We start from the raw sequence: 21728 nt of genomic DNA, 5'->3' as shown, positions 1-21728 counted from the left end.
TTCCACGATCCGTTTCTTATTGGCTGATGCCCCATCTTTAATCATTGGCTCGGGCCGCTCCCAGCGCGGTCCCGCTTGGCCGCTGCATGCGGCCGTGTTCGTGACACAAAGGTAACCAGGTAGGCGGCACGATGTCAATGTCTGGGGCCCCTTGCCATGGCGTTCCAACCACAGCTCCATTTTCTGCATTCTGCCACTGGTATGATCCGGTGCGTCTCACCCTCCCTCGGCCGAGAAAGGAACGGAGAAGAGTTCAGAACTAATACACACCCAGATGCTTATTCTAGCTCAAAGGCAGTCCTATTGCGCATAACTGAGTCAAAGACGGCCCACATCCCAGAGCATTCTCGATGCGAGCGATATTTGGCTCGGGCCGCGGCCTTCCACCTGTTTGAAGCCCTAAAATGGTATTTTCAGTTGATTAAACCATGTCAAACGGGCGGTTCAATCCGGATGGCCGGCTTCTAACGTTTTGATCATGTTGTAAACGGCTTGATGATGTGTGGTTGGCAAGCCTAACCTCCTCCCTTGCGAAACCAGATAGCCGTTAATATAATCTATTTCGGTCCGCTTCCCAGCCTGTACGTCCTGCAACATTGAGCTTGTGTTGTTGGCAGTTTTCTCCGCGACCTCCTCGACCAACGCGCCCAGGGCTCGATCCGAGAAGGCTGTTTCACGGAGGTTGTCTGATTGGGGAAGCATCTCCCTGATGATGGTGCCGGCCTCTTGAAGAAGATGGCGATAAAGCGCCTGCCTCTCATCACTTTCGAAGACCTGCCCGTTCTTGCAGTCGAAGCAGGCCGTTAAGGGGTTAATGATTGCGTTGATGACAAGCTTTTTCAGCTGAGCGTGTACGATCTGCTCCGGCGAGAGTAAATTCGTCTGGAGCAACCTAGAATTCGAGAGTTGGGAAGCCATGTGAGCCTCGCCTGTGGGTGGGAGGCCTGTCGTAGACTGGGTGCCAACAACACCCACCATCAAGGGTCCATGGCCGGCATGGACAAGAGAGAATGGAGATATGCTGTAAACACCGGCGCTGCAGATGCCAGCCCAGTACGTGGGCTGGTTCCCCGGGTCGGGGAAAAGCTTATGAGAGACCTCATCGGTGACACCTGGGTGCCGGTCAGACCAGGTACGTATGCGGAGCCATCATCTTCCTGGCTCATACATCACACATACCTATACCGTTCTGCAGAAACAATATATGTGAGTCTTTGTTTAGCCGGTCCTTGATCGGGGTGAGAGCGGCTATCGTTGCATAGGTCTTGGTCGTCACAATGAGATGCCTGATCGGGGACTTGTCGTCAATGATGCCGGGGGTATGATTTTCGACGTCGTGATTTGCAGCGGTCGCATTGAGGAACTCGACACGGAAGCCACTGGCTCGTGATTTCTCGACAGGCGGTTGACTTTTCAAACACTCTGGCGTGTAGTATCGAATGGATCGGTCTTCGCGCTCCCAATCCTCGAGAAGACCTTTGCGATGAAAGAGGAGCGTCACGGGCGAAACCTGGCGGGGGGATGTGACAGCCGTTTGCTGGTTGCATCGGAGGGCGAAAGCAACATATTTACCCAAGTTTCCCAATCCGAGGATGTAAATCCCGCTCTCCATCTTATGAGCCGGACGTGACGTTAGATCATTTGGTTTAAGTTGGGTTGGTTGGTTGATGGTTCGTGGATTTCAAGTCACCTGTCAAAGGCTCTGCAGAAGAGAACGTGTGCGGCTTGGCTGATTGGTTCGTTGTCTTAACTTAAATGTGGCCCGAGGTCTGTACGACCCAGGAGCCCGCATCTTCAATTTCTGGGCTCTGCCATCCTCACTCACCTGGATCATTATCACCCTCTCTGCAACTCCGTTCCGCAACACCAACGGATGATGACTCTTGTTCTTTGGCTGCCTTACCAAGCTCCTAGCAATGCGTCAAGTTCTTTTCACAAAAAAACCCTCCTGTTCCTCAATTTGGTGCTCAATCCGAATGTCCTCAAGCGGCCAGACTCACAGTTGCCGGAGGGCGAAATCTTGCACAAGTGATGCCATCCGCCCGGTGCCTCTCCTCTTACTTTCCACCGATTTACGGACGGCTGTCATATGTTGCTACAGCACTTCCTACGGAAGATGTCTGGAACTGGGCAGACATCAATCATTCACTATCATTGATAGGCCATGGATACCTTGACTTATGCCCTCTGCCCAACTCCCCAGATCTCGGTCCATCGCCGCGAGCTGGTCCTCAACGGGCCATCCAAACGCCCGAACCTCGCCGGCAGCCCCGTGTTGGCTTCAGGCAGGCAAAGCCATTCCCTTACGCAATCGGGCACCTCCTCCTTGACATGGCTAATACAAATAAGTGCCTGCTGTTCCGAGAGGCCCGTTACCTTTACATTGCCAGCCTTTGACGTAGGGCTATCCACTACGGTAGCCCCCGCCACGGACCCGTTCTCCAGTTTCGGGCCCAACGAGTACATCTTCTCCTCTCCGTAGGCGAGGAAAAGCATGCACTTGTCTCGCACCGCGTCGTCCATGCCGCCGAATGCCTCGTCGAGCACCACGACGTCGGGGTGCTTGATGATGGCCCGGAGGAAGAGCAGGATACGCTGGGCGCTGAACGACAGCTCGCCGAACATGTAGTCCTTGGCCCAGGCAATCGAGTTCACGGCAGTGTCATCGGCAGTCGCCGACTGCGGGTGTTTCTGGAAGGCAGGGTTGAGTTCATGCTCAAACCATCTCAACGTGGCTTCGACCTGCTCTGCAGCGGCCACATCGAGGGTCGGCTTGCTGCGGAAGGTGTCGGCCCACGCGCTCTCGAGCACTTGACGGACCGTCAGATTGCGCGGCATATGCTGATGAATCTCGGGGCTGGAGTGGCCCACGCGAGACTGAACATCCCAAAATGTCAAGGGCCGCTGGCCAGAACCGGGCTCGGGCAGCCTGCTGCGACCAAACAGCTTAATCGGGAGGGAGTATGTCTGGGGGTGATCAGAGCAGAGCAACGAAACAATGGTCGTTTTGCCGGAACCGTTCGGCCCAAACACGCCCCATCTTTCACCCCTCCGGACCGTCCAATGAAGCCCGCTCACGGTCTCCCCGTCTTTCTCTTCAACCCAGTTTCCCAGAGCGACTTTGCCGCCATACTGGACTCTGCAGCCATCCATCTCCACGAGCGGCTCCCCCAAATCTGTACTTTCCGTAGCCTCAACACTACCTTGCGGCACCCTTATCGAGAAGTCCTCAGCCATGCCTTCGCCAGTGATGCCGTGTTTCGTGAGAGTCCTACCCATCTCACTGAGAGTATGCACAGGCAACATGTCATCCTCGGCGAGTTTGCCACTGCGAACCCCGCGAACGTATTCCCTCAGCCCCTCCAAAACCGTATCTTTGGCACCCATCACCCCCACCTGGGCATCCGTCCTCAGATACACCAAATGCGTAATCCACTCAGGCAAGGGATCCTGCGGCCTCGCACTCAACACCAACCTTGGGCTCGCCTTCTCAGCCAGCGAACTCAACAGCGGACTCAACCCGGCCACCGTCGGCGGGTCCAGCCCCATAAACGGCTCATCGAGCAACAGCACCTCCGGACTAGTCAGCAGCGCGCGCGCGATGCGCGCCCGCCGCCCCTGGCCGTTCGACAAAAACGTCACGGGCAGGTCCAGCAGGCTCTCGAGGCGCAGGTCGGCGACCACGCGCCCGAACAGCGCCTCGTCGATGCCCTCGTCGCCGGGCAGCCGCGACGGGTTCAGCTGCATGTTGCCGAGCAGGAAGTCGCGCAGCGAGAAGTCGGTGATTTCCCGCCGCGACTCGTACCGCGCCGAGAGGTATGTCGAGGTGGCCGGGCCGAGACCGCCGCCGCCGCCTTGGAAGTCGAACCCGACATACTGGATGGCGCGGGCGGGCGTCCGGAGGTGGTAGGGGACTTGGTCGGTGCTGAGGTAGGGGTAGGACCGGGCGGTGGGCGGGAAGGCGAGGTGCTGGCCGCGGAGGACCTGGAGGAGGGTGGTCTTGCCGGAGAGGGATGGGCCAATGATGCACCAGTTGTGGGGGGTTTTGCTTTGGGCGGGCAGTTCAAAGGTTAGGTCCTTGAAGAAGGGCGGGTTTGGATGAGCGTGTGCATGGGATGGGGATGAGGATGCCAATGCCGAAACAGTTCCCGGTTGGTTTCGGTAGAAGGTGCCATTGGCGATGCGGATTATCGGCGGCGTGCCAGATGGAAAACGCATCGTGTCAATTGGCCTCTGGCGGAGTGTCGGGAGGCCATGACATTGGAAGAGGATGAATTGTGAGTCAAGAGAATATTCAGTATAAAAGTGTTGGTTTACAGTCGTCGCCAGTCCGGAGATAGCCCCGCGGGGATAATTGGCGCGGAAGCGAGAGGACCGGCAGGCAAAAACCGGCTTACGTAACTCCACAGTTGGCGCCTGGTGCCAGGTTGCTGAGCCAGATCCCTGCTGAACGCGAGGCTGCTGGAGCCTGCGCATCACAGCTGCAACCTGACCTGCCAACCTGAGCTTCGACCTTCAAACACCTCCCACCACCGATCCGCCACAAAACCAACGGTCGACCAAAAACAACAAGACAAGCCCAAGCGGAATTTCTACACACCCCAAAACAAACTATCCAAAGAATCACACATCCCACAGCCGCCAAGATGGTAAGCACCCCTCTCCTCCCAGCAGCATCCTCCCTCCCTTCCACCCCGCCCACCCCTCCAAAGACAACCAACTCAACTTGAACCACCAAACCAACCCCCAAACTAACCACATCCCCAACCCACCCCACAGTCATTCAACGCCCTCCGCATCGTCCCGGCCACCACGCACGAAAACTCCTTCAGCCACATCCCCTCCCGCACCGCCGGCGCCCCGTCCGCCCCCGGCCTGCACGACACGCTCCGCGCGGGCGTCGGCCCGTCCCCCTTGACCACGGGCGCGGACAAGCCGACCTCGGCCCACCCGCTCGAGGCACGCCTCAAGGCGTGGGAGTCCACACGCGAGGCGCTGCGCATGGAGACGCTGCGGCGGGCGTACGGGGTGGCGGAGCCGGTGCGGCGGCAGATGGAGCTCAAGATCGCGCGCGAGGGCCAGTGGAAGCCGATGGCGCTGGGCGGGGGCAGCGTGGGGGGCATGGGGAGCGTGCATGAGGATATCCTGGCGGGGCGGGACGATACGATTGCGTGGGAGGATGTGTTCACGGGCGAGGAGGGTCGGGCGTCGGTCGGGGTGCATGAGGAGATGGAGAGGAAGTTGAAGATGTGAGGGGGAGTTGGAGGTATGGGTAAATGAGGAAAGGGTGGAACGGGCAGGTTGATGATGCTGGGGTATGTCTGCAACATCATGGGATGAGCGACATTGCAAGCAGTATTCGACCTGCTTGGAACTGTCTACAGCACCCACTGGGCTAGCCAGCACAGGTCGGCCAACATCACCGTAGGCAAGAAATCACAGGGGCAGTCAATGACTACGCTTGTCAACGATTCTTGCATGCTCTTCACGAATCTCGTATTTGCCATCGACCGTCTGAAACACTTCCGTCGGCATGACGAAAACCACAAAATCATATATATAAAGCATCGCTAGAAGACCCTGTAGGCCATCCTTTTCATCATGTATTTGCACGGAAAGAAATGATCAAAACAACACAGTACGCCAGACCCTGCCCCTGCACCCGTGTACATTGAATGGGAAAGCCTTCGTGTAAAACATCGCTCCCGCGTTCCTCACCCTCTGAATGCAGTTGAATGTCAACGACATAACCCCAATTTGACCAAAAGTAAACCCGACCCTCCAGTTCAGACCATTAAGCACAATTAGTTGTTGCTCATAGGATCACGCAGCAGCCGCTGCTCCCATCGCGGCTCCGCCCCTCCCGGCTGTGGGCCTTGCTCTTAGCCGTCTCTTCCTCTTCCATCATCTCCGGTGGGCGCACCGACATGTGGACGACATTGGGGCTGTCCTGGCTAAACTGGTACTCTACGGGGGGTCAGCGTTGATATCAACGGCACATGGAACGGAAAACTGACTCTTCAATTGCTCCTTGTCGTCCAACAGTTTTCCGAAATGAATCAGCCGGATGCTGCTCGGGCTGGCCGGTTTGCCGTCCCACTCCTCCCGCCACTCCCGCAGAATCAACTCCTTCAGCTTGTAAATCGAGATGCTGAAGGGGTCCCGCCCGCCCGATTCCGTCACCTCTGGCACCTCGACATTGCGTTTAGAAAGATATTTCTCGTCGATCCTGTAGGGGTGCCTGGCACCCGTCGGGAGAAGCAGCGTGATGGCGCAGACGGGCGCGGCCGTGTCGTCCCCTGCGAGAGCGGGAGGCGGTAGGTCGGACGGCCCTATTGACAACGAGTCGCCCTCTCTTGCTTTCCCGACTACTGGCGGCGGCTCGTCCTTGTCTTTTCCTTTTGGTGATGTATCCGCCGAAGCAGCCTCGGCGCTCGATTCCCCTGTCGGTTCCTCAACAGTTTCCTTGTGTTCCGTTCCCTCCTTTCCCCCGTCCGCTTTGTTTATTGGTAGCGGCTCGGCTGGCTGTAGCACTGTGTTCTCGGTCGCCATCTCGACGCCCCCAGCTTTGGGGACAAGTTCAGCCATGATTGCAGAGGGAGCGGTGGGCAGCGATCGGCAGGGCGGTCGCAAGGCCAATGGGGCGGTGTCAAAGAAACGAGAGATGCCCGGAACAGGGTCGATCTCTTGGGTGTGCGGTGAGTCGCGAAAGCAGCCACAGAAGACGGAGTTTCCCGCGCTAACTCGTTACCGGAAGACAGGCGGGTGGGTATTCGCTTCCGACCGTCCGGAAACAGTGCTTCGCGCTGAGCTGAGAAACACACCGAGACAACAATGTGCGTCGCCTCTTCTATCCTTTATCTCGCAATTCGGTCGACAGCGAAATGTAATTGCCGGTTGTTCAGAGGGTGGTCGTCGGATCTACCGGAAATGCGGCCTGTCGTCATGTGTTCACCAGGGGCGCTGCAGAGCAGGCGAAGGGGCGGATTGGCTGTCAAAACAGCGCAGTAGCAATTCAGGTAGTAGGTAGAGACGGGCGAGAAAAAAAAGAGGGAATCGAGGCTGACACCACGAATTGAAGTCGGAACGGGCCAGAGGCGAAATGGCTCCCTGGTTGGTCAAGTGCTCATTTGGTGCTGAACACAGCTGATGATGAGACACTGGAGATGGGCAACGGAGATGACCGAGCAATCAAGGACAACCAAACCACACGGCGAAGTTGGCGAAAAAAGCGTGATACCCAAAAGAGAAGAAGGGGCCAATCTGGAACCTCCCAACGCAGTGTCCGAATATTCGAATCAAGGGCCTGAAATGGTTTGGTTGCAGCTGAAAGGAAACAGGGAGAGAGACCTGGGATCTTGGCAGGAGTTGTTTCGGTTCCCGGACCAGGCCGCTGACGCTCCCCTGCGATTCTTGGAAGGAGCTGACCAGGCTGGGGAAAGACCCACTCAAGTGGTCAGTGTGCACGGACCATTCTGGGGCAGCAGCACTTGGCAAGAAGTGGTGAAGTTGAGAAGGCTCCATGAACTCAGGCCCAACCCCACATCAACCGCGATGTTCTCATTACCACCATACCGTTTATCACCACCATGTCGTGGTGTGTACCTTAGGTAGGTAGGTTGGCATTATTATCGCTCAGATCCCTCATTCACCCAAACAAATCACGCACGGCGGAAAAAAAAAAAAAAAGAGACCTGGCGCGCGCTTTAATTTGATTGGTTATCAACACTCTGAGAATAATAATGTAAACTCACTCGGCGGTTGGCTCAGGCTCCAATGCAGTTACGAAAGACCAGGTTGTAGTTCATTTTCTCAGATCAAACGATTTGCGATTGTGCGCCGAACGGAAACAATGTGATTCTGTCGCATCTTCTTGTTATCTAAACACGAGGTACTACCTACCTAGGTATACATACACCCATCGATCTCAAGATCGCACTTCTTATCACCGGCGAGATGGGACCATTCCGTCAACTGGGAGCGCTTCTCGGACGACGAAAAGCGGCAATTCTGGCGGCCGAAACGACAAGCGCGCCGGCCAAGCGGGGCAAGGGAGCCGCAAGCAACGTTGGTGTAGCAAAACCAACGACTGAACCGGCCAGCGTTGACCACCTGGGACGCCCGCTCTCTGAGGCTGCGCTTGCTACGGCGCGGGAGTACTGGAATTTCCAGAAGCAATTCGATTCCTACAGCGGGGGAGACAAGGGTACAAAAGACTCTAGTCAGCCAATCGACCTCTTACTGCAGCTAGCCCAGAGCAGGAGAACATACACGCGCCACGTACTTGGCCTTACTGAGCTTGAGTCTGGCACCCGCACTTACGAGCCTCCATACGTTGGGCCGCTCACTGCAGACGACGTAGCTGCCATAGTCCCAAGTCGGCCAGCCGCGCCGGAAGTGCAGCTCGTGCAGCCAAACCAAGACGATAAGCCAGACCAAGACGGTGAGCCAGACCAAGACGGTGAGCCCGTCCTCTGCCCCGAGCAGCTGGAGGTGGTCGAACTCGCCGCCAGTGGCCGCAACATCTTCTACACTGGATCCGCAGGCTGCGGTAAGTCCACCGTTCTACACGCCGCTAAGAGGCGCCTAAGAAGTATGGGAAAGAATGTCCAAGTTATAGCACCAACGGGCAAGGCCGCCCTAGCTGTTAACGGCGTGACAACCTGGACGTATGCCGGCTGGACACCTGGCCACCACAAGCGGACACTCAAAGAATTGCAAAAAGCAGCGCTCGACGACGTTACACGCAAGCGTTTCAAGGAAACTAACACCCTCATCATTGATGAGATTAGCATGGTCGAGAACTTGCACCTAGAGCGGCTTAACGCCGTCATGAAAAGAGCCCGCCGCGACGACTCTCCGTTCGGCGGCGTCCAGGTCATTGTCACTGGAGACTTTTGCCAGCTTCCTCCTGTAAAGCCTTTCCAGCACTGCATGACCTGCGGCAGTGATCTTATACCGACAGACGAGGAGGAAGACACCATTCACCGCTGCCCCAACTGCAAGAGGGAGTACCACGACAGGGACAAGTGGGCATTTCGCAGCAAAGCTTGGGCCGAGTGCGACTTTGTACACGTCCATCTCAAGTCGATCCACCGCCAGAGCGATCCCGGCTTTATTTCTATGTTGCAAAAGTGCCGTCTCGGTATCCCCTTTACCCAGGACGAGGTCGACACTCTCATGGCTCCCCGCTCCGTAGCCGCCGATGCCATCAAGCTATTCCCCACCCGCGATGAAGTCCGCCGCACTAACGAAGAAGCTTTCGCGCGCCTCAAGGACCGGCCGCACTCCTATAGCTGCGTCGACAAGTTTGCCTGGAACGCCGACGAGCACCCATATCTTGAGTCCAAAGGAGAAACAAACCCAGACGACTCCCTCGCCGGTCTCAACGACCACCGCTTCGAACGTCGCGTCGAACTCAAGATTGGCATGCTCGTCGTCCTGCTCATCAATCTCAACCTGTACGAGGGCCTTTGCAACGGCAGCCAGGGAACCATCATTGGCTTTGAGCGGTACGACGAGGAATTCCGGCGGCCGCTGCCCCAATACCGTCACAGAACATACAGCGCAACCAGGGAGGAACAAGTACAGCTGTTTGTCGAGAAGCAGCTCCAGGACCGCCGGAAGCTTCACTGGCCTGTTGTGCGCTTCATCAACGGTACCACGCGCACCATCATGCCCGAGTGCGAAGTGCACGAGCTAGGCTATCCTAAGCCGTACTCGCTGCTGTGCCGCACCCAAATACCGCTCGCAGCAGCCTGGGCGATGAGCGTACACAAGTCACAAGGCATGACGCTGGACCGGGCCGTGGTGAATTTGTCACGAGCGTTTGCACAGGGACAGGTGTATGTGGCGCTGTCGAGGGTCAGATCATTGCAGGGGCTGAAGGTGGAAGGGAATCCAAAGGGCTTGGCGGTTGGAAAGGGGGGAAATCCGCAGGTGAGGGAGTTTATGAAGGAAAAGTTCGACATGTGATTCCATGGTTGGGACTGCGCTACCTCTGGCCAACCCCTCTGTCCTTAGCCAGAGACGGGATGCGGTCATCGGACGAGAAGGGGGTGGGCTTGGTGATGGTATTGTAGAGTACAGAGCCCCCTAAACCGGCACGGCGCCTGTAATCCGAAATGTAAGGTTAATAAAAGAAGGTAACCCACGCCCACAGTCCTAGTATCCACGCGTCAACACGCGTGGGAGTTCAACTACCCTAAACCCGAAACGCTACCATTACTTAAATGAATTGGACCCAGGACCACCGGTTCATCTAACCAGGTCACACACCATCGGCCTATAGGTTCAATAAGTTCAGGTATCAATAGGTAATTCCCAGTCCCACTTCCGGATGGATTCCTGATACAGGTTGGGCTCGATCCGCGGCACCTCGCACAACGTCTTGTTTGGAACAGGCGTGGGAATGGAGCACCTCCATGACTTCCCGCTTGCCCACTGACGAGCGGCGTCGGGTTGTAGCACCTTTTAATGTCTTTGCACACAAACAGCAATTGGCTGGCCACCTGGCGCTGCTGACTGCCGCCCTGCTCGCTCCTCTATGGTTGCGCAGCAGGATGTGGATGCGGGCGAGGGGAGGGGGCAACGGAGAAAGATTACAAAAGCCAGTTGATTGCAAGCTTCGTAACGGGGACAGGCCCTTTCTAGTTTCCCTCCTCACTCATCGCCGCCTTTCCATGGATCACACCGGAAACAGACAACTTGTCTTAACGTTCCGCGCCACCCTTAACGCTCAAACGATGGACCTGGCGCGCATTAGTATTCCTCAGAAGCTCTCGCGCTACATCAACATAGGCTCTGAGTTGCTGGTATTCTTGACGGAGAGATATGGTTCTGGCATTGACTTTGCCGTGGCGGTAGGTTTTGAAGCTCGGCTTCTTATGGCTACATGTAGAGGGCTGGCTGGGCTGTCTTTTCTTTTTGCTTTTGAGATGACTGTCTTGCAGCACGAAAACGACCGTTGGTATTTTGACTGCCCTGAGGAGCTGTCAGAGGTACGAAACACAATGATGGAGCCGAATAAAAAGAGAAGAAAATAAAAGGGAAGAGAGGGGTTGAGGGGGAAACCGACTCGTTCACTTCGTTGTGGGCTGACTGGCATCGGATCATTGTTTTTTCCAACAGAGGCAACTAAAGTACGCATGGTATATTGGAGAGACATGACGACTGCTGACACTGACCGCAGAGCTATTGTCACCAAAATTGCGGACCAAAGAGACGCAGCTCGCCCTGCCTGAGCGAGAAGGTGAGAAAAGGAGTGGGGTCTGTGGCCGATACCTTGAAGCACATGATCTCATGGACCTCGTGGTTCAGGTTCGTGGCAAGGTGGCTTAGGCTTGGTTTTACTTTTACACGGGCTGAGCTGAGTAGCGCAAATCATCCAACATTACATGTACCATCAACATGTTGTGCCATCACCCTGTCACATCAAAAGATTGGGTCCTGTTCCGGATCTTCCCTTGGGTGCTGTAGTGACCTTGCAGTATCCGCTCGTGTTCGCCCCCCGGAACCGTTCGTGACCGGTGACACCCGTTTTTTGCACAAGGTGATTTGTTCATAACTGTTCCCTCCGAGGCATATCACGGGGCAAACGCTGGGGCTCACTTGAGGGCTTTAGGAACCGTGTATCGGAGTACATTGCCACATCCTGGCGGCGGCTCGCTTGATAAGTTTAATTAAAGCCCGAGGCTTCCTAATGCACCTATGCCCATATACGTTAAACACCCGAGTGATCGAAATATCGAGAGAGGCCTGGTTCAACATGGCCGACTGGGAGCAGTACTTTGCTCACCAGTAGGGTGATTTTGCGGGCCTTACAACAGTTACAGGCCTACGCCATCATTTGAACGAATTAGGAGAGACCACATTCACCCCAACAGACAGCAATTTCGATGTTTTTGACATCTCTGACAGTAGGGCCCGCCCTGGTTTTGATCCTAGTTTGAGATCGCAAGGTTGCTTATTCGAGTGTCATAGAGTCTTGTCTATCCTCCACTGTCCGGAATGAAGCCGACCTGGGCCGGGTGCTCGACGCGACCCCAGATTCCGGCGTGCGCATCATGTCCGTAACGCCGCCGATCGGGAGAAGAGACCCCCCCCCCTCCCGCCTCCACCGCCCCCGCAGGGCCGCCTTTTCTTGTCCCTTTTCCCATTTTGTACTGCGGGAGTTAGCCAGACACACTGACCACAAGGTTACCTACCTACATAGATCTATCTCACCGACCAGGTCCATCAATCCCCTTCGAATCACGTCAGCGCTTGCTGCGCAGCGGTTTGACTGATACAGGATAAGGATTGAGTTCTTGCGGGTGCTCCTTTCCTTTAGGGACGAACCGCATCAGAGGCAAACAGCGCTAGCAACGCGTTCATTCCACTAGAAGATGGAGCGTGTGAGTAGAGACATCTGATATCAGGCTTACATGTCCTTCTGTCCAGCTTTCGCTTGCTGACATGCCCGGGAAGATGCCCTTCTCTACAACAATTTCGTGGAGCAGAAAGGGCGGGCAAATCACGATCCCGGTCCTTCCGTCACGTCGGTGTTTACCATCAACACCAAATGGGGCTCGACCTCTTCATCCTTCTCCACTGCCAAACAGCCAGCGAGCTGCCAGAGAAGCTTCAAGACCTCGTTGCTAACTTGTCCTTGGCAAACAGAAGCGCCGGCACCCTTCGGCAGGACTTGCGCAAACAACCCGAGAGGCTCCATACGCTTATTCTATCCTGCTACCTGGACAACTGGAGGCTGTATCTCAGCTATCTCAGTGCCAGGTTCACCAAGATTGTGAGTTACATCGATATATCCCTCCTCCCCAGCCGGGTGACTAAAATTGAAATCCTGTCGCAAAACGTAGAATGACATAGCAATGGTCCCGCATGCCGGCATGGATGATGCGTGGGCGACAGCTGCAAGGAGGAGGGAATTCTTGACGAAAGCAACATTGACCAACTCCGAAACGCCGAATTTAGACGGAATAAGCTACTGGTCGATTGACCTCGGAGTCAACCCGGTGGAATTGGACCGTGTCGCAGAAAGACCTAGGACGGCACGTAACAGTGGAAACACAAGCCGTCAGCTGAATTACCCTGAATAGCTCTGTACATGAAAGGATGAAAGGGAGGATGAAAAATACCTAAGGAGCAGTGGAGTGATTCAACTACTCACCAGATGCCGACGAAAAGAGAGAGCAGAAAGTTGTGAGTAAAATAACTAGAAAAGGAACTCGGTCCCAGAAATGGGAAACGCCTTTTCCTCCAAAAGTCCCAACTGGGCAAAGCGACGACGGGAGTGGCCATGCTGAACCCAAACACAGCAATGCTTTCTCTTCTACTGGTTCCTACGATGAGAATGGAGACGGTAGCATGGTTGATAGAATGGATCCCTTCAGATGCTTGCTCGAGTTTATGAATGGCGGTCTCAAGAAAAGGATCGACCACATACGTGCGAGATTCTGCGAAATGATAGCCCTAAGTTACTAACCCTAAGCAACCCTACCTAAGGAGATAGGATCGATAGCCTGGCAAAAGAACTTGAGACACAGGCCAGCCTTGTCTTGGGAGCTGTTCACCCAGGACATAAAATCACGCAGCCCTTACACGGCGGATTGAAGTCAAGCCAGGAGAAGGGTGTTGGCTTCGAGGTGGTTCGCCTCATGATTAGGTTTGACGGAATTGCGTTGGGTCCTGAGGCCGTTGAGTAGGTACTCAAGCGTCTGTCACATCCTTCACGCGCTGCACCTCTAGTGTCTTCCCACCATGCGCCGCCACAACTTCGATGACCTTGTGAACGGCCTCTACCTCCTCAGCCTCCATACCAACCCTCAGACAAGCCCTCAGATGCCAATATGTCGGCCCACGCAGATTCTGGGTCATGATTGCTGGGAGGACGACCAGCTCTGTCTCTTGCATGGTCAAGATTCGATGGTCGGATAGGAAGAGGCCGTAGGAAACGTTCGCCGAGATCCAGGCTTTTTCGCTGTTAGCAGCCATTTATGCCGGGCGGGGATACGGAGAGACTTTGCTAGGTACTCACGAATATCCAGATGGGATTGCAGCGTTTTAACGTGGCCACCTTTCTCACTCTTGTAAAGAACCTTGAGGACTTTAGCTGCACGCTCGGAATTCTCCGGGCCAATCTGCCAATCCGCTCTATACGACTAATTTAGCAACTTCTCCGACTGCTGCAACCTGACGGAAACCTCTGGGTATGGGTTATGTCTTCTGCTTCCTTACCTCGAGCAAGAGTAGTCCCGATCCTCCGGCTTCTCGACGTCCGAAATTGAGGTAACAGCTTCAATCACCACGGGGATACCGTTGATGATGATGCATTTCACCAGAGCCTCTCGCATGCGACGAACTAAGGCCTGGCGGGCTTCTGAGGTTTGGTATTGAGGCTGGGCAACCAGGTGCGTATAGAGGCTACCGGCGAGTTGCTGCTGCCCGGTGCCAACGAATGATGCGAGCTAGATTGCATTCGTCGAGTTAGTCAGAAACCGGACGAAGCAATGGTAGTTAAACCCTTGCACATTAAATATACCCTCGTAAGGAGTTACAACATACAACGGTAAGATACCATCCGTGTTCTCGGAACCGAGGCGGAAATTCGGCTTCGGCTTTCGCGAACAGGTCAGCCAGCGGCTGAGAAACTGCCGGATCGGAGTCGTTGGCGTTGCTCATGGTCGGTGAAGTCGCGAAATAACGCTGAACGGCTGACGGCGCACTGACGGAGGGGAAGATTCGATGTTGGAATTGGCGAGTTCGGTCAGCGGCTGGCAAGAATTGCAAGATAATTGAAGCAGAGTTTGGAGCAGAGTTGGGCTTCCAAGCTACGGTATGTCGAGATCGGAAGGCGGTGGCGAGGAAGGGACGCAGAACCAGTGAGGATTGGGCAACATCGGGCAGACGCGGATGGAGCATTGGATAGAACACGGAATGGGGAACGGGGTTGTATTTTTGCCGGGTGAACTTGTTTGGGTACCTAGGTACCTAGATTGCGGTTGGAATAGACGATGAATGGTACGCGGGCACTCGCCGTCTGAAAGGACAGAAACGAGTTTTCTTATCATGATTGCACAACAGCAATGCTGCGGGGCTCACTTTGGGAAATAAACGCTGAATTCGAGATCCGATTGCAGATCGAACCGAGACCATCTTGATGTTCTCCACGATATGGAGATGTGGTGGAATCACCTTGCCTACTTTAGGTAGACAAACCTCTTCGAGCCGGACGGTCGCCTCTCTCACCCTCACGGCACGAGGGTAACGATAGAAATGATATCTACAGGCTGAATTGATGGTATATCAAGCCGTCAAGAAGGCCTTATAAGGGCCCACAACCCCTGCTAGTTTCAGTAATAAACCTAGATGAGTCCTTAGCAACGTACGAGCGCGTGTGACAACCTGACAGATATTGCACAGATTTCAACTTCTAGGCACCCTACCGAACCATAACCACATGAGACGTGCTCACATGCGAGTGGCAACTCAACTTTGTGAGTCATAAAAAGGGAACTATGCGTAAAGCGTTGCCTTAAGTTCATGGCGATTTCCTTCCCCAGGCCATCATACAAATCTCGTTACTCTCCAGTCTCCAAACCATGTCGCCAAACACCAGCCAACCAGACTTGACGACACCAAGGTCTCCGGTGGGGTTCTTTCCGCCGGAGGAACAGAAGCTCTTCCACGCTGCACTCTGTGAGCAACTGGAGGAGCTCGAATTGCTCTAGCGGTGGGAAGATCTGGGATTCGGGCGCGTACTGCCCAAAGTAGGGGGGTTCGACTTCCTCCCCTTCGCCGTGGCGTTGTGGCTTTTTGTTAGTGGGAACGGGCATGATCCGGAACTTTGTTTTTTTATAGAATTAATAATATAATTTTTGTTTCAAGCTTCCATCCTCGCCCAGCAGCCCAGCATCACGCCAACATCCAAGCTGGAAGTTACTCGCCCACGGCTACCCGTGGGCCACCACGTGGTTTATCATTTCCACCCACCCGACGCAAAAACAAATGTGTTTGTGCTTATGTCTACACATACTTTTAATGATTTAAGATTACGGTTACTGTAGTACAGCTAAAGCCCCGTAAGCCGCTGTAAGCGTGAAGTCCAAACCAAGTCTCGTTACGGCGGTCTTAATTACACTATGCCTTTGGCATCAAAAGCGCATCCGGACCTGGTTTTCGCGATGTCTGGCAGTTTTGGCGCCACCCCTGGAGAGAGCGAACTATGTAGTCCAGGGCAACCGAGCATTCGAGGGTTGGGGAGCTGGGGGGTTATGTGAGCGTCGCTTGTGGGCGGGGGACCTGTCGTGGGTTGGGTTCCAACAGCAACAGAACAAACAACGGAGAGAAGCTTAGAATGATTGTTCTCCACAAGCACTATATATTATAGCCGAGGTGCCTCAAGCTGTGACTAAGGGGGTACGGAGATCAGCAGACGTTTGCACTCTTATCACGGAACGACGGTCAGAGTAGCCTATGTTAATAAAAACATATGGTACTCTCAGAAGACTCATCAGTTGGCCGTTGGTGTCTTACGTGGACCCCAGTAAGGCAGCCTAAATTCCGCCCATGGGCTCGGCTCCATCAGTTTGGAGAGCATGAAGAGCCTAGTTAATGCAAGCCATGATGAACAGCGGTCAAAATGTGAAACCGCCCGGGTCCAGGGGGCTGGATATCACCATGACACCACGCCTTACCGAGAAGGACTCCAAGTCGGGCATCGACTGCTGCCACACACTATCACAACATCATGTTTACATTAGTTTGTTAACTGGTCATGACTGATAAAGCATTGAAACACGGTGTTACAGGGACAGCAGGCTCGGAAATGATGGTGTTTTATCGCCGGCTGTCACCGGAGATACAGCACACTCGTGTAACGGTCCCTGTGTCGGGCCCGGAACTTGGATGGTTTCTCAGTCTTAAACGCCATTGATGGTCGCCATTGTTCATACCTGGCGACAATCCAAGACCTGTTCCACTTGCAAACAGCTCAGTTTGGCTCAAATCTGGTTCGCATTTCCCCAAAGCTTCTCGGGTGACGGTCAACGGCAGGTGCGGGTTACTGCTTCAGTGGTTTTGTGAAGAACAGGAAGGAACGACTGAGACTGGAAAACTTTTCACGCGCCAGTTCAAGTTTGGCCACTTGGTCATACCAATTTCCCTGTGGTATTGCACAAGCTGGCAGGAACTTCCACTCATTTTCTCCCATCTCAATATTTTCCAGTTACAGGAACCACAACCCGGTCTCAATATTAGAAACAAACTCACCAGCTTCGCCCATTTTCCACTCGCGTTCCCTTTCCACCGACTCTCACTTCCCCGAGTTCCCTCAATAATCGTTCATCAACTGCGAGCCACGCTCAGCCAACAGCCTAACTTTCAGCATCGGTCGCCGCTCTGATCTAGTAAGTTTCATTATTGTTTGCGCTCAAAAGCCCCGTGGTGACATTTATCGTTCCTCGATTCGCGAGGGTAACTTGGTCGACCCGAGCGGAGAAACTGGGTGATCGAGAAGGCGCCGACGAACCACTGCCTTCCCGCACAGGCACAGGATTTTGGCGTAACTAACGGGGATTGTCTGCAGAAAATCCAACCAATACGAAACAGTCGAGTCATCAAGATGATTTTCAACCGTTTTTTTCGTTGCGGCCGCGGCCATTTTCTTTGGTGTCGCGACCGCCATCGACAACGGCGCGGCCGGCCTGCACAAGCGCGACGCCGACACGGTTACGGTCACCTTCACAGAGCCTGCCACCGTCACCGTCACTATTGCAGGCACCTCTCCTTGTGAGGAGGGGACCACCACCGGCACCGGCACTGTGGCGTCCAGCACCGAGACCGTGGCTTCGAGCACCACCACCTCGATTGAGACCTTCACCACTTCCACCGACACGTCGACCAGCACGTCCACCGAGACCATCCCGGGCACCCTGTCGGTGACGTCGACGGTTTCCACCGTCCCCGCCGTCCCCAGCAGCGTCGAGGCCTCGTCATCCTCGTCTGAGACTGCCACCCACACTCACGCCACCACCGAGGGATCCACCTCGGAGACCTCGGCCACGGCGACCCCCACCACAACCGTCAATGGTGCGGGCAACAACAAGGCCAACTTGGTCGGTGGCATTGTCGCGGGTGGCGCCGTCGCCCTTGTCATGGCCATCGTTTAAGGCGGTTTTTACCCCCCTCTCTCGCCAGCCTTCCGTTACCAGACTTCATGGGTAGTTAGGGTGAACGGATGCAGACCTTTTCTCATGGATTTTTACCGTTCTCATTTGCCATTTGCTTAGGGGTGACGATATGGTTACCTGGATGAAGCACGTGCGGAGACAAGGAAGGCGGAGGGTAATGGTTGACGAGGGGAAGGTTAGGGAGTCTTGCTATTTTTCATGTCATTTCATTTCATCACAGTTGCTATGGAGACGGTGATCCAGTTTACCCGAGTAGGGCGGCGGAGAGTAATGGGGCGATACACTCGCAATTGACACAGATCCACTCTATCACTGGCGCCGAGGACTTGCTTAATCGGCAAGTTGCGTGAGAAGTGAGCTGGTGTATGTGTATCATGGTGGGGTGAGCACCCACATCTCACTCAATCTTGCAGAATCCCTGGAAAACAACACCACCGCCTTTTGGTCCAGAACATGTAGTAAAAGTACTCGTATTGCGCCACAGCTCAGTGCACACGGTGATTCTTGTTTGTGTTTTTATTCTTCTGCTCATGTCCAACCACATTACCCCCCCTACCTACCCTACTTTGACTCGCCCCGGTTCAACTCGGCCGGCCATCCTCAATTAACCCCCCTCTGACCCAACCCACGCACTGCTTATTCAGCCAGAGCTCCATCATGCAACTACCAGGTACTACACCACCACCACCATCACCACCGCCGAAACAAGCTCCCCCACCCTTCTTCCCCTCCCCCCAAACACTCACAACAACAGATCCCCATTCCCCGCCACCCCCTGCGCCGCCGGCTGGTACACCGTCTGCGGCGCGTACTGGTTGACCACGTAACCCGCCGCCTCGCCGCCATTCCCGCCAAAGCTGTCCCCTTGTTCCTGGATCTGCATCCCCCGCATCTGCTGCGTGGCGAAATACGCGTCGGCGTCGCTGACGGCCTGCGGGAGGTTATCGTTTTGGGACGACGCCGCTTGCTGCTGCTGGGGGTTGTAGTCGCGGCCCGTGCGGGGGTCGAAGTCGGCGGGCTGGCCGCCGAGGCCGAGCTGGCTGAGGCTCTTGTTGGCGTCGGACTGGAGGCCCGGCGGGGCGGCGGCAGTGGGGAGGTCGTGGCGCTGCAGGGCGGGGGAGTCCTGCAGGCGGCGGGGGCGGGCGTTGCGGAAGACGGTCTGCACGGGCTTGAGGTAGACGGTGGCGAGGGTGCCGACGTTGAGGCACATCTCCTCGAGGGTGACGGCGTCGAGCCGCTCCGACTCGGCCGTGATGGCCGGCTTGTCGCCCATGACGATGCGCCGCGCCGCTTCCATGTCGGTGGAGAGCAGCCGCCAGTACATGTAGGCGCGGTCGCGGAGGTCCGGGTTGTCGGTCTCCTCGGTGGCCCATTTGAGGACCTTGGGGACGAGTTCCTGGCCTTTGGTGGGCCGCTGGATGAAGAGCTTGACGGTGGCGGTGAGGAGGGCGAGTTGCACCTCGACAGGCTCTTCGGCGAAGGAGAAGAGGAAGTCTTCGAGGAGCGCGTCCGAGTTCTCGATGCGACTGGCGTATTGCCCGATGACCCATACCATGGCCGCCTTGGCCTCGGGTTCGTCGAGCGAGTCGAGGTGCTCGCAGAGCGTGCCGATAATGCTCTCATACTGGTTGGGGTATTTGCGGAAGATGTTGCGGATGACCACTGTCGCCTCCTGCACGATGTACGTGACCTTGGTAGCGACGAGCTCCAGCAGGAGGTTGATGCACCGCCGTGCGGCAGGCTCAATTTTGATGGCCAGCTTCCCGATGGCGCGGACGGCTTTGCGGACAAAGTGCACATCGATCTCGGTGGCATACTCGCGGAGCTCAGTCAGCACTTCATCAATGTTCTTTTCATTGGCGAGCATGAAGATGAGCTCGAGCTTGGTGACCTTGACGTAGATGGGGTCATTGTATTTGCAGAAGAAGACCCGGATGTCGTTGCGGAGCACCTCGGGTCGCCGCTGGAGAATGAGCAGGGCGTTTCGGAGGGCCAGGTACTGCACCTCGGGCCCCTTGGCGAGCAGTGTGACCAAGGGCGGCGACAGTTTCCGGCAGAGAGCAGCGATTTGTTTCTGATCGGCAATGTAGTTCATTAGGTAGAGGATGACACGGATGCAAGTGAGTACGACGGCCGAGTTGGAGTGTGAGAGGCGAGGGGCGATACGCTCAGCCAGGAGCGCGGCCTCTCCCGATTCTTGCGGCACGTAGGACATCAGGGCTTCCAGGATGTATGTCTGACCCCATCTGCTGCACGTCAGAACCAAATCACGGAGAAGCCAAGACACGGGTACCTACTCCGAGCAATCTGGCAAGATGGCAACCATCTTGGAGGCATTACTGTAGTCGATGGTGAGCTTGATGGCGTCGCTCCGTTCCCAGATGTCCATCAATCCAGCCAAGGCGCTAGCTACCACGGTTGGATTGTCGTCCCTCAGCAGGCCGTTTAACCTGTCGATAAGGTCCGACTTCTCTACCATGTGCCGGTCGTGATCGTACAGTTTCGCCACGCAGTATGCTGCTGTCTTACGCACGTACGGGTCCGGGTCTCGGAGAAGCTGCTTGACGATGGGCACCGTCGCCTCGACAAATTCTCGTACGTGGATGTAAGACATGGTTCGTAAGGCGAGGGCCCGTACCAGGGGGTTGTGGTCTTGCATGTCCTAGAGAGGATGAGCATGTGCATACGGCACAATGGGACCACAGCAGGTACTGACGTGTTCCAAGACGGGGATGGCTTTTACCGCCACATCCGGGCGCATCCTGGCATAGTTGACTAGGAAGAGGAAACACCTGAAGTCTGATCAGTATTGCCCTCGATGATGATTGAGGTGCTGGCTTGGCGTAGGTCTCTCACTTACATCTTTTTGATCTCGAGATTCGGGATGTTCATGCAGCCAACAATATCCGGGAACAAGGCGACCATATCGTTGTTGCTCATGGTCATGTTGGCGACAATCTTCTTCAGGGCGATCTTCTTGGCGGTGAAGTGCTTGTCCTTCTTGCCGCCGCTATTCAGCTCGAAGCGCAGCTCGGCGACTTTGCCCTGTGGCCCCCGCATTGGTGAGTGAACAGACGGAGGGAGGTAAGCGAGAAACATGGTGATGGTGGTCTAAGGGACCTGGGGGGGAAGCTCATTGTGTCCATGGACGAGGAGGAGGTCGTCGAAGAGAGGACAGGTCGGCGCGGTGACAAGCGAGGGTGCGTCGGCGTGGGTTTGAGGATGCTAGGAATTAAGGAAGGGGTGAAGACAGGGCGGTTCGCCAAGATGGGGGTGGGCAGATGAGGGGCAGCGAGGCTGGAGAATATCAAAAGAATGTTGGTGGCCGGATTTGGGAAGCTTGTTTCTTCCCCGCAGTCCCCGCGACGCCCATCATCTTTGGACGGTACATGGACAAGGACACGAGTGCGGGAACCTGACAAGGAACCTGAACAGATAAGGGATAGTGAGCTTACCCGAGCGAACAGCTTCGAGTCCCCTCCTCCCTGAGCGGTCGCCATTTTTTGCGCGCGTCCTCAGCAATGATACTAGCGTTGTGCA

General features: G+C 55.4%; 8 protein-coding genes across 8 annotated transcripts; 3 read left to right on the top strand and 5 right to left on the bottom strand.

Annotated features, from left to right (window-relative positions):
* Positions 1–83: 83 nt before the first annotated feature.
* Positions 84–1708, bottom strand: F5144DRAFT_575323 (ketopantoate reductase PanE/ApbA C terminal-domain-containing protein). Its single transcript, XM_066789072.1, has 3 exons — positions 1180–1708; positions 275–1112; positions 84–209 (listed from the first exon to the last, which is right to left on the bottom strand). The coding sequence occupies exons 1-2, from the start codon at positions 1610–1612 to the stop codon at positions 445–447; spliced, it is 1101 nt and encodes a 366-aa protein (XP_066643961.1). The 5' UTR covers positions 1613–1708; the 3' UTR covers positions 84–209; positions 275–444.
* F5144DRAFT_575322 (P-loop containing nucleoside triphosphate hydrolase protein) lies at positions 1703–4443 on the bottom strand. The gene has a single exon (XM_066789071.1). It carries the CDS (start codon positions 4216–4218, stop codon positions 2179–2181), a length of 2040 nt encoding a protein of 679 aa, XP_066643960.1. The 5' UTR covers positions 4219–4443; the 3' UTR covers positions 1703–2178.
* A 203-nt stretch (positions 4444–4646) lies between these two features.
* Positions 4647–5253, top strand: F5144DRAFT_593511 (proteasome maturation factor UMP1-domain-containing protein; the record flags this gene model as incomplete). The annotated part of the gene is made up of 2 exons (XM_066790468.1): positions 4647–4649; positions 4780–5253. The coding sequence occupies 2 exons, from the start codon at positions 4647–4649 to the stop codon at positions 5251–5253; spliced, it is 477 nt and encodes a 158-aa protein (XP_066643959.1).
* Positions 5254–5775: 522 nt separating this feature from the next.
* F5144DRAFT_264133 (ubiquitin-related domain-containing protein) lies at positions 5776–7078 on the bottom strand. Its single transcript, XM_066783565.1, has 2 exons — positions 6018–7078; positions 5776–5967 (listed from the first exon to the last, which is right to left on the bottom strand). Exons 1-2 carry the CDS (start codon positions 6586–6588, stop codon positions 5816–5818), a joined length of 723 nt encoding a protein of 240 aa, XP_066643958.1. The 5' UTR covers positions 6589–7078; the 3' UTR covers positions 5776–5815.
* A 5484-nt stretch (positions 7079–12562) lies between these two features.
* On the top strand, positions 12563–13097 carry F5144DRAFT_651451 (uncharacterized protein; the record flags this gene model as incomplete). The annotated part of the gene is made up of 2 exons (XM_066793032.1): positions 12563–12787; positions 12858–13097. 2 exons carry the CDS (start codon positions 12563–12565, stop codon positions 13095–13097), a joined length of 465 nt encoding a protein of 154 aa, XP_066643957.1.
* A 300-nt stretch (positions 13098–13397) lies between these two features.
* On the bottom strand, positions 13398–15130 carry F5144DRAFT_575316 (uncharacterized protein). The gene is made up of 4 exons (XM_066789070.1): positions 14563–15130; positions 14236–14465; positions 14036–14151; positions 13398–13970 (listed from the first exon to the last, which is right to left on the bottom strand). The coding sequence occupies exons 1-4, from the start codon at positions 14917–14919 to the stop codon at positions 13708–13710; spliced, it is 966 nt and encodes a 321-aa protein (XP_066643956.1). The 5' UTR covers positions 14920–15130; the 3' UTR covers positions 13398–13707.
* A 1547-nt stretch (positions 15131–16677) lies between these two features.
* F5144DRAFT_651449 (uncharacterized protein) lies at positions 16678–18495 on the top strand (the record flags this gene model as incomplete). Its single annotated transcript, XM_066793031.1, has 2 exons — positions 16678–16759; positions 17746–18495. 2 exons carry the CDS (start codon positions 16678–16680, stop codon positions 18165–18167), a joined length of 504 nt encoding a protein of 167 aa, XP_066643955.1. The 3' UTR covers positions 18168–18495.
* Positions 18496–18930: 435 nt separating this feature from the next.
* On the bottom strand, positions 18931–21248 carry F5144DRAFT_593507 (adaptin N terminal region-domain-containing protein; the record flags this gene model as incomplete). Its single annotated transcript, XM_066790467.1, has 4 exons — positions 18931–20434; positions 20486–20850; positions 20905–20980; positions 21049–21248. 4 exons carry the CDS (start codon positions 21246–21248, stop codon positions 18931–18933), a joined length of 2145 nt encoding a protein of 714 aa, XP_066643954.1.
* Positions 21249–21728: the final 480 nt, after the last annotated feature.

Source organism: Chaetomium tenue (genome assembly GCF_020726465.1).
Source record: "Chaetomium tenue strain MPI-SDFR-AT-0079 chromosome Unknown F5144scaffold_4, whole genome shotgun sequence".
Taxonomy (NCBI): domain Eukaryota; kingdom Fungi; phylum Ascomycota; class Sordariomycetes; order Sordariales; family Chaetomiaceae; genus Chaetomium; species Chaetomium tenue.
This window is presented reverse-complemented; position numbering and strand designations above follow the sequence as displayed.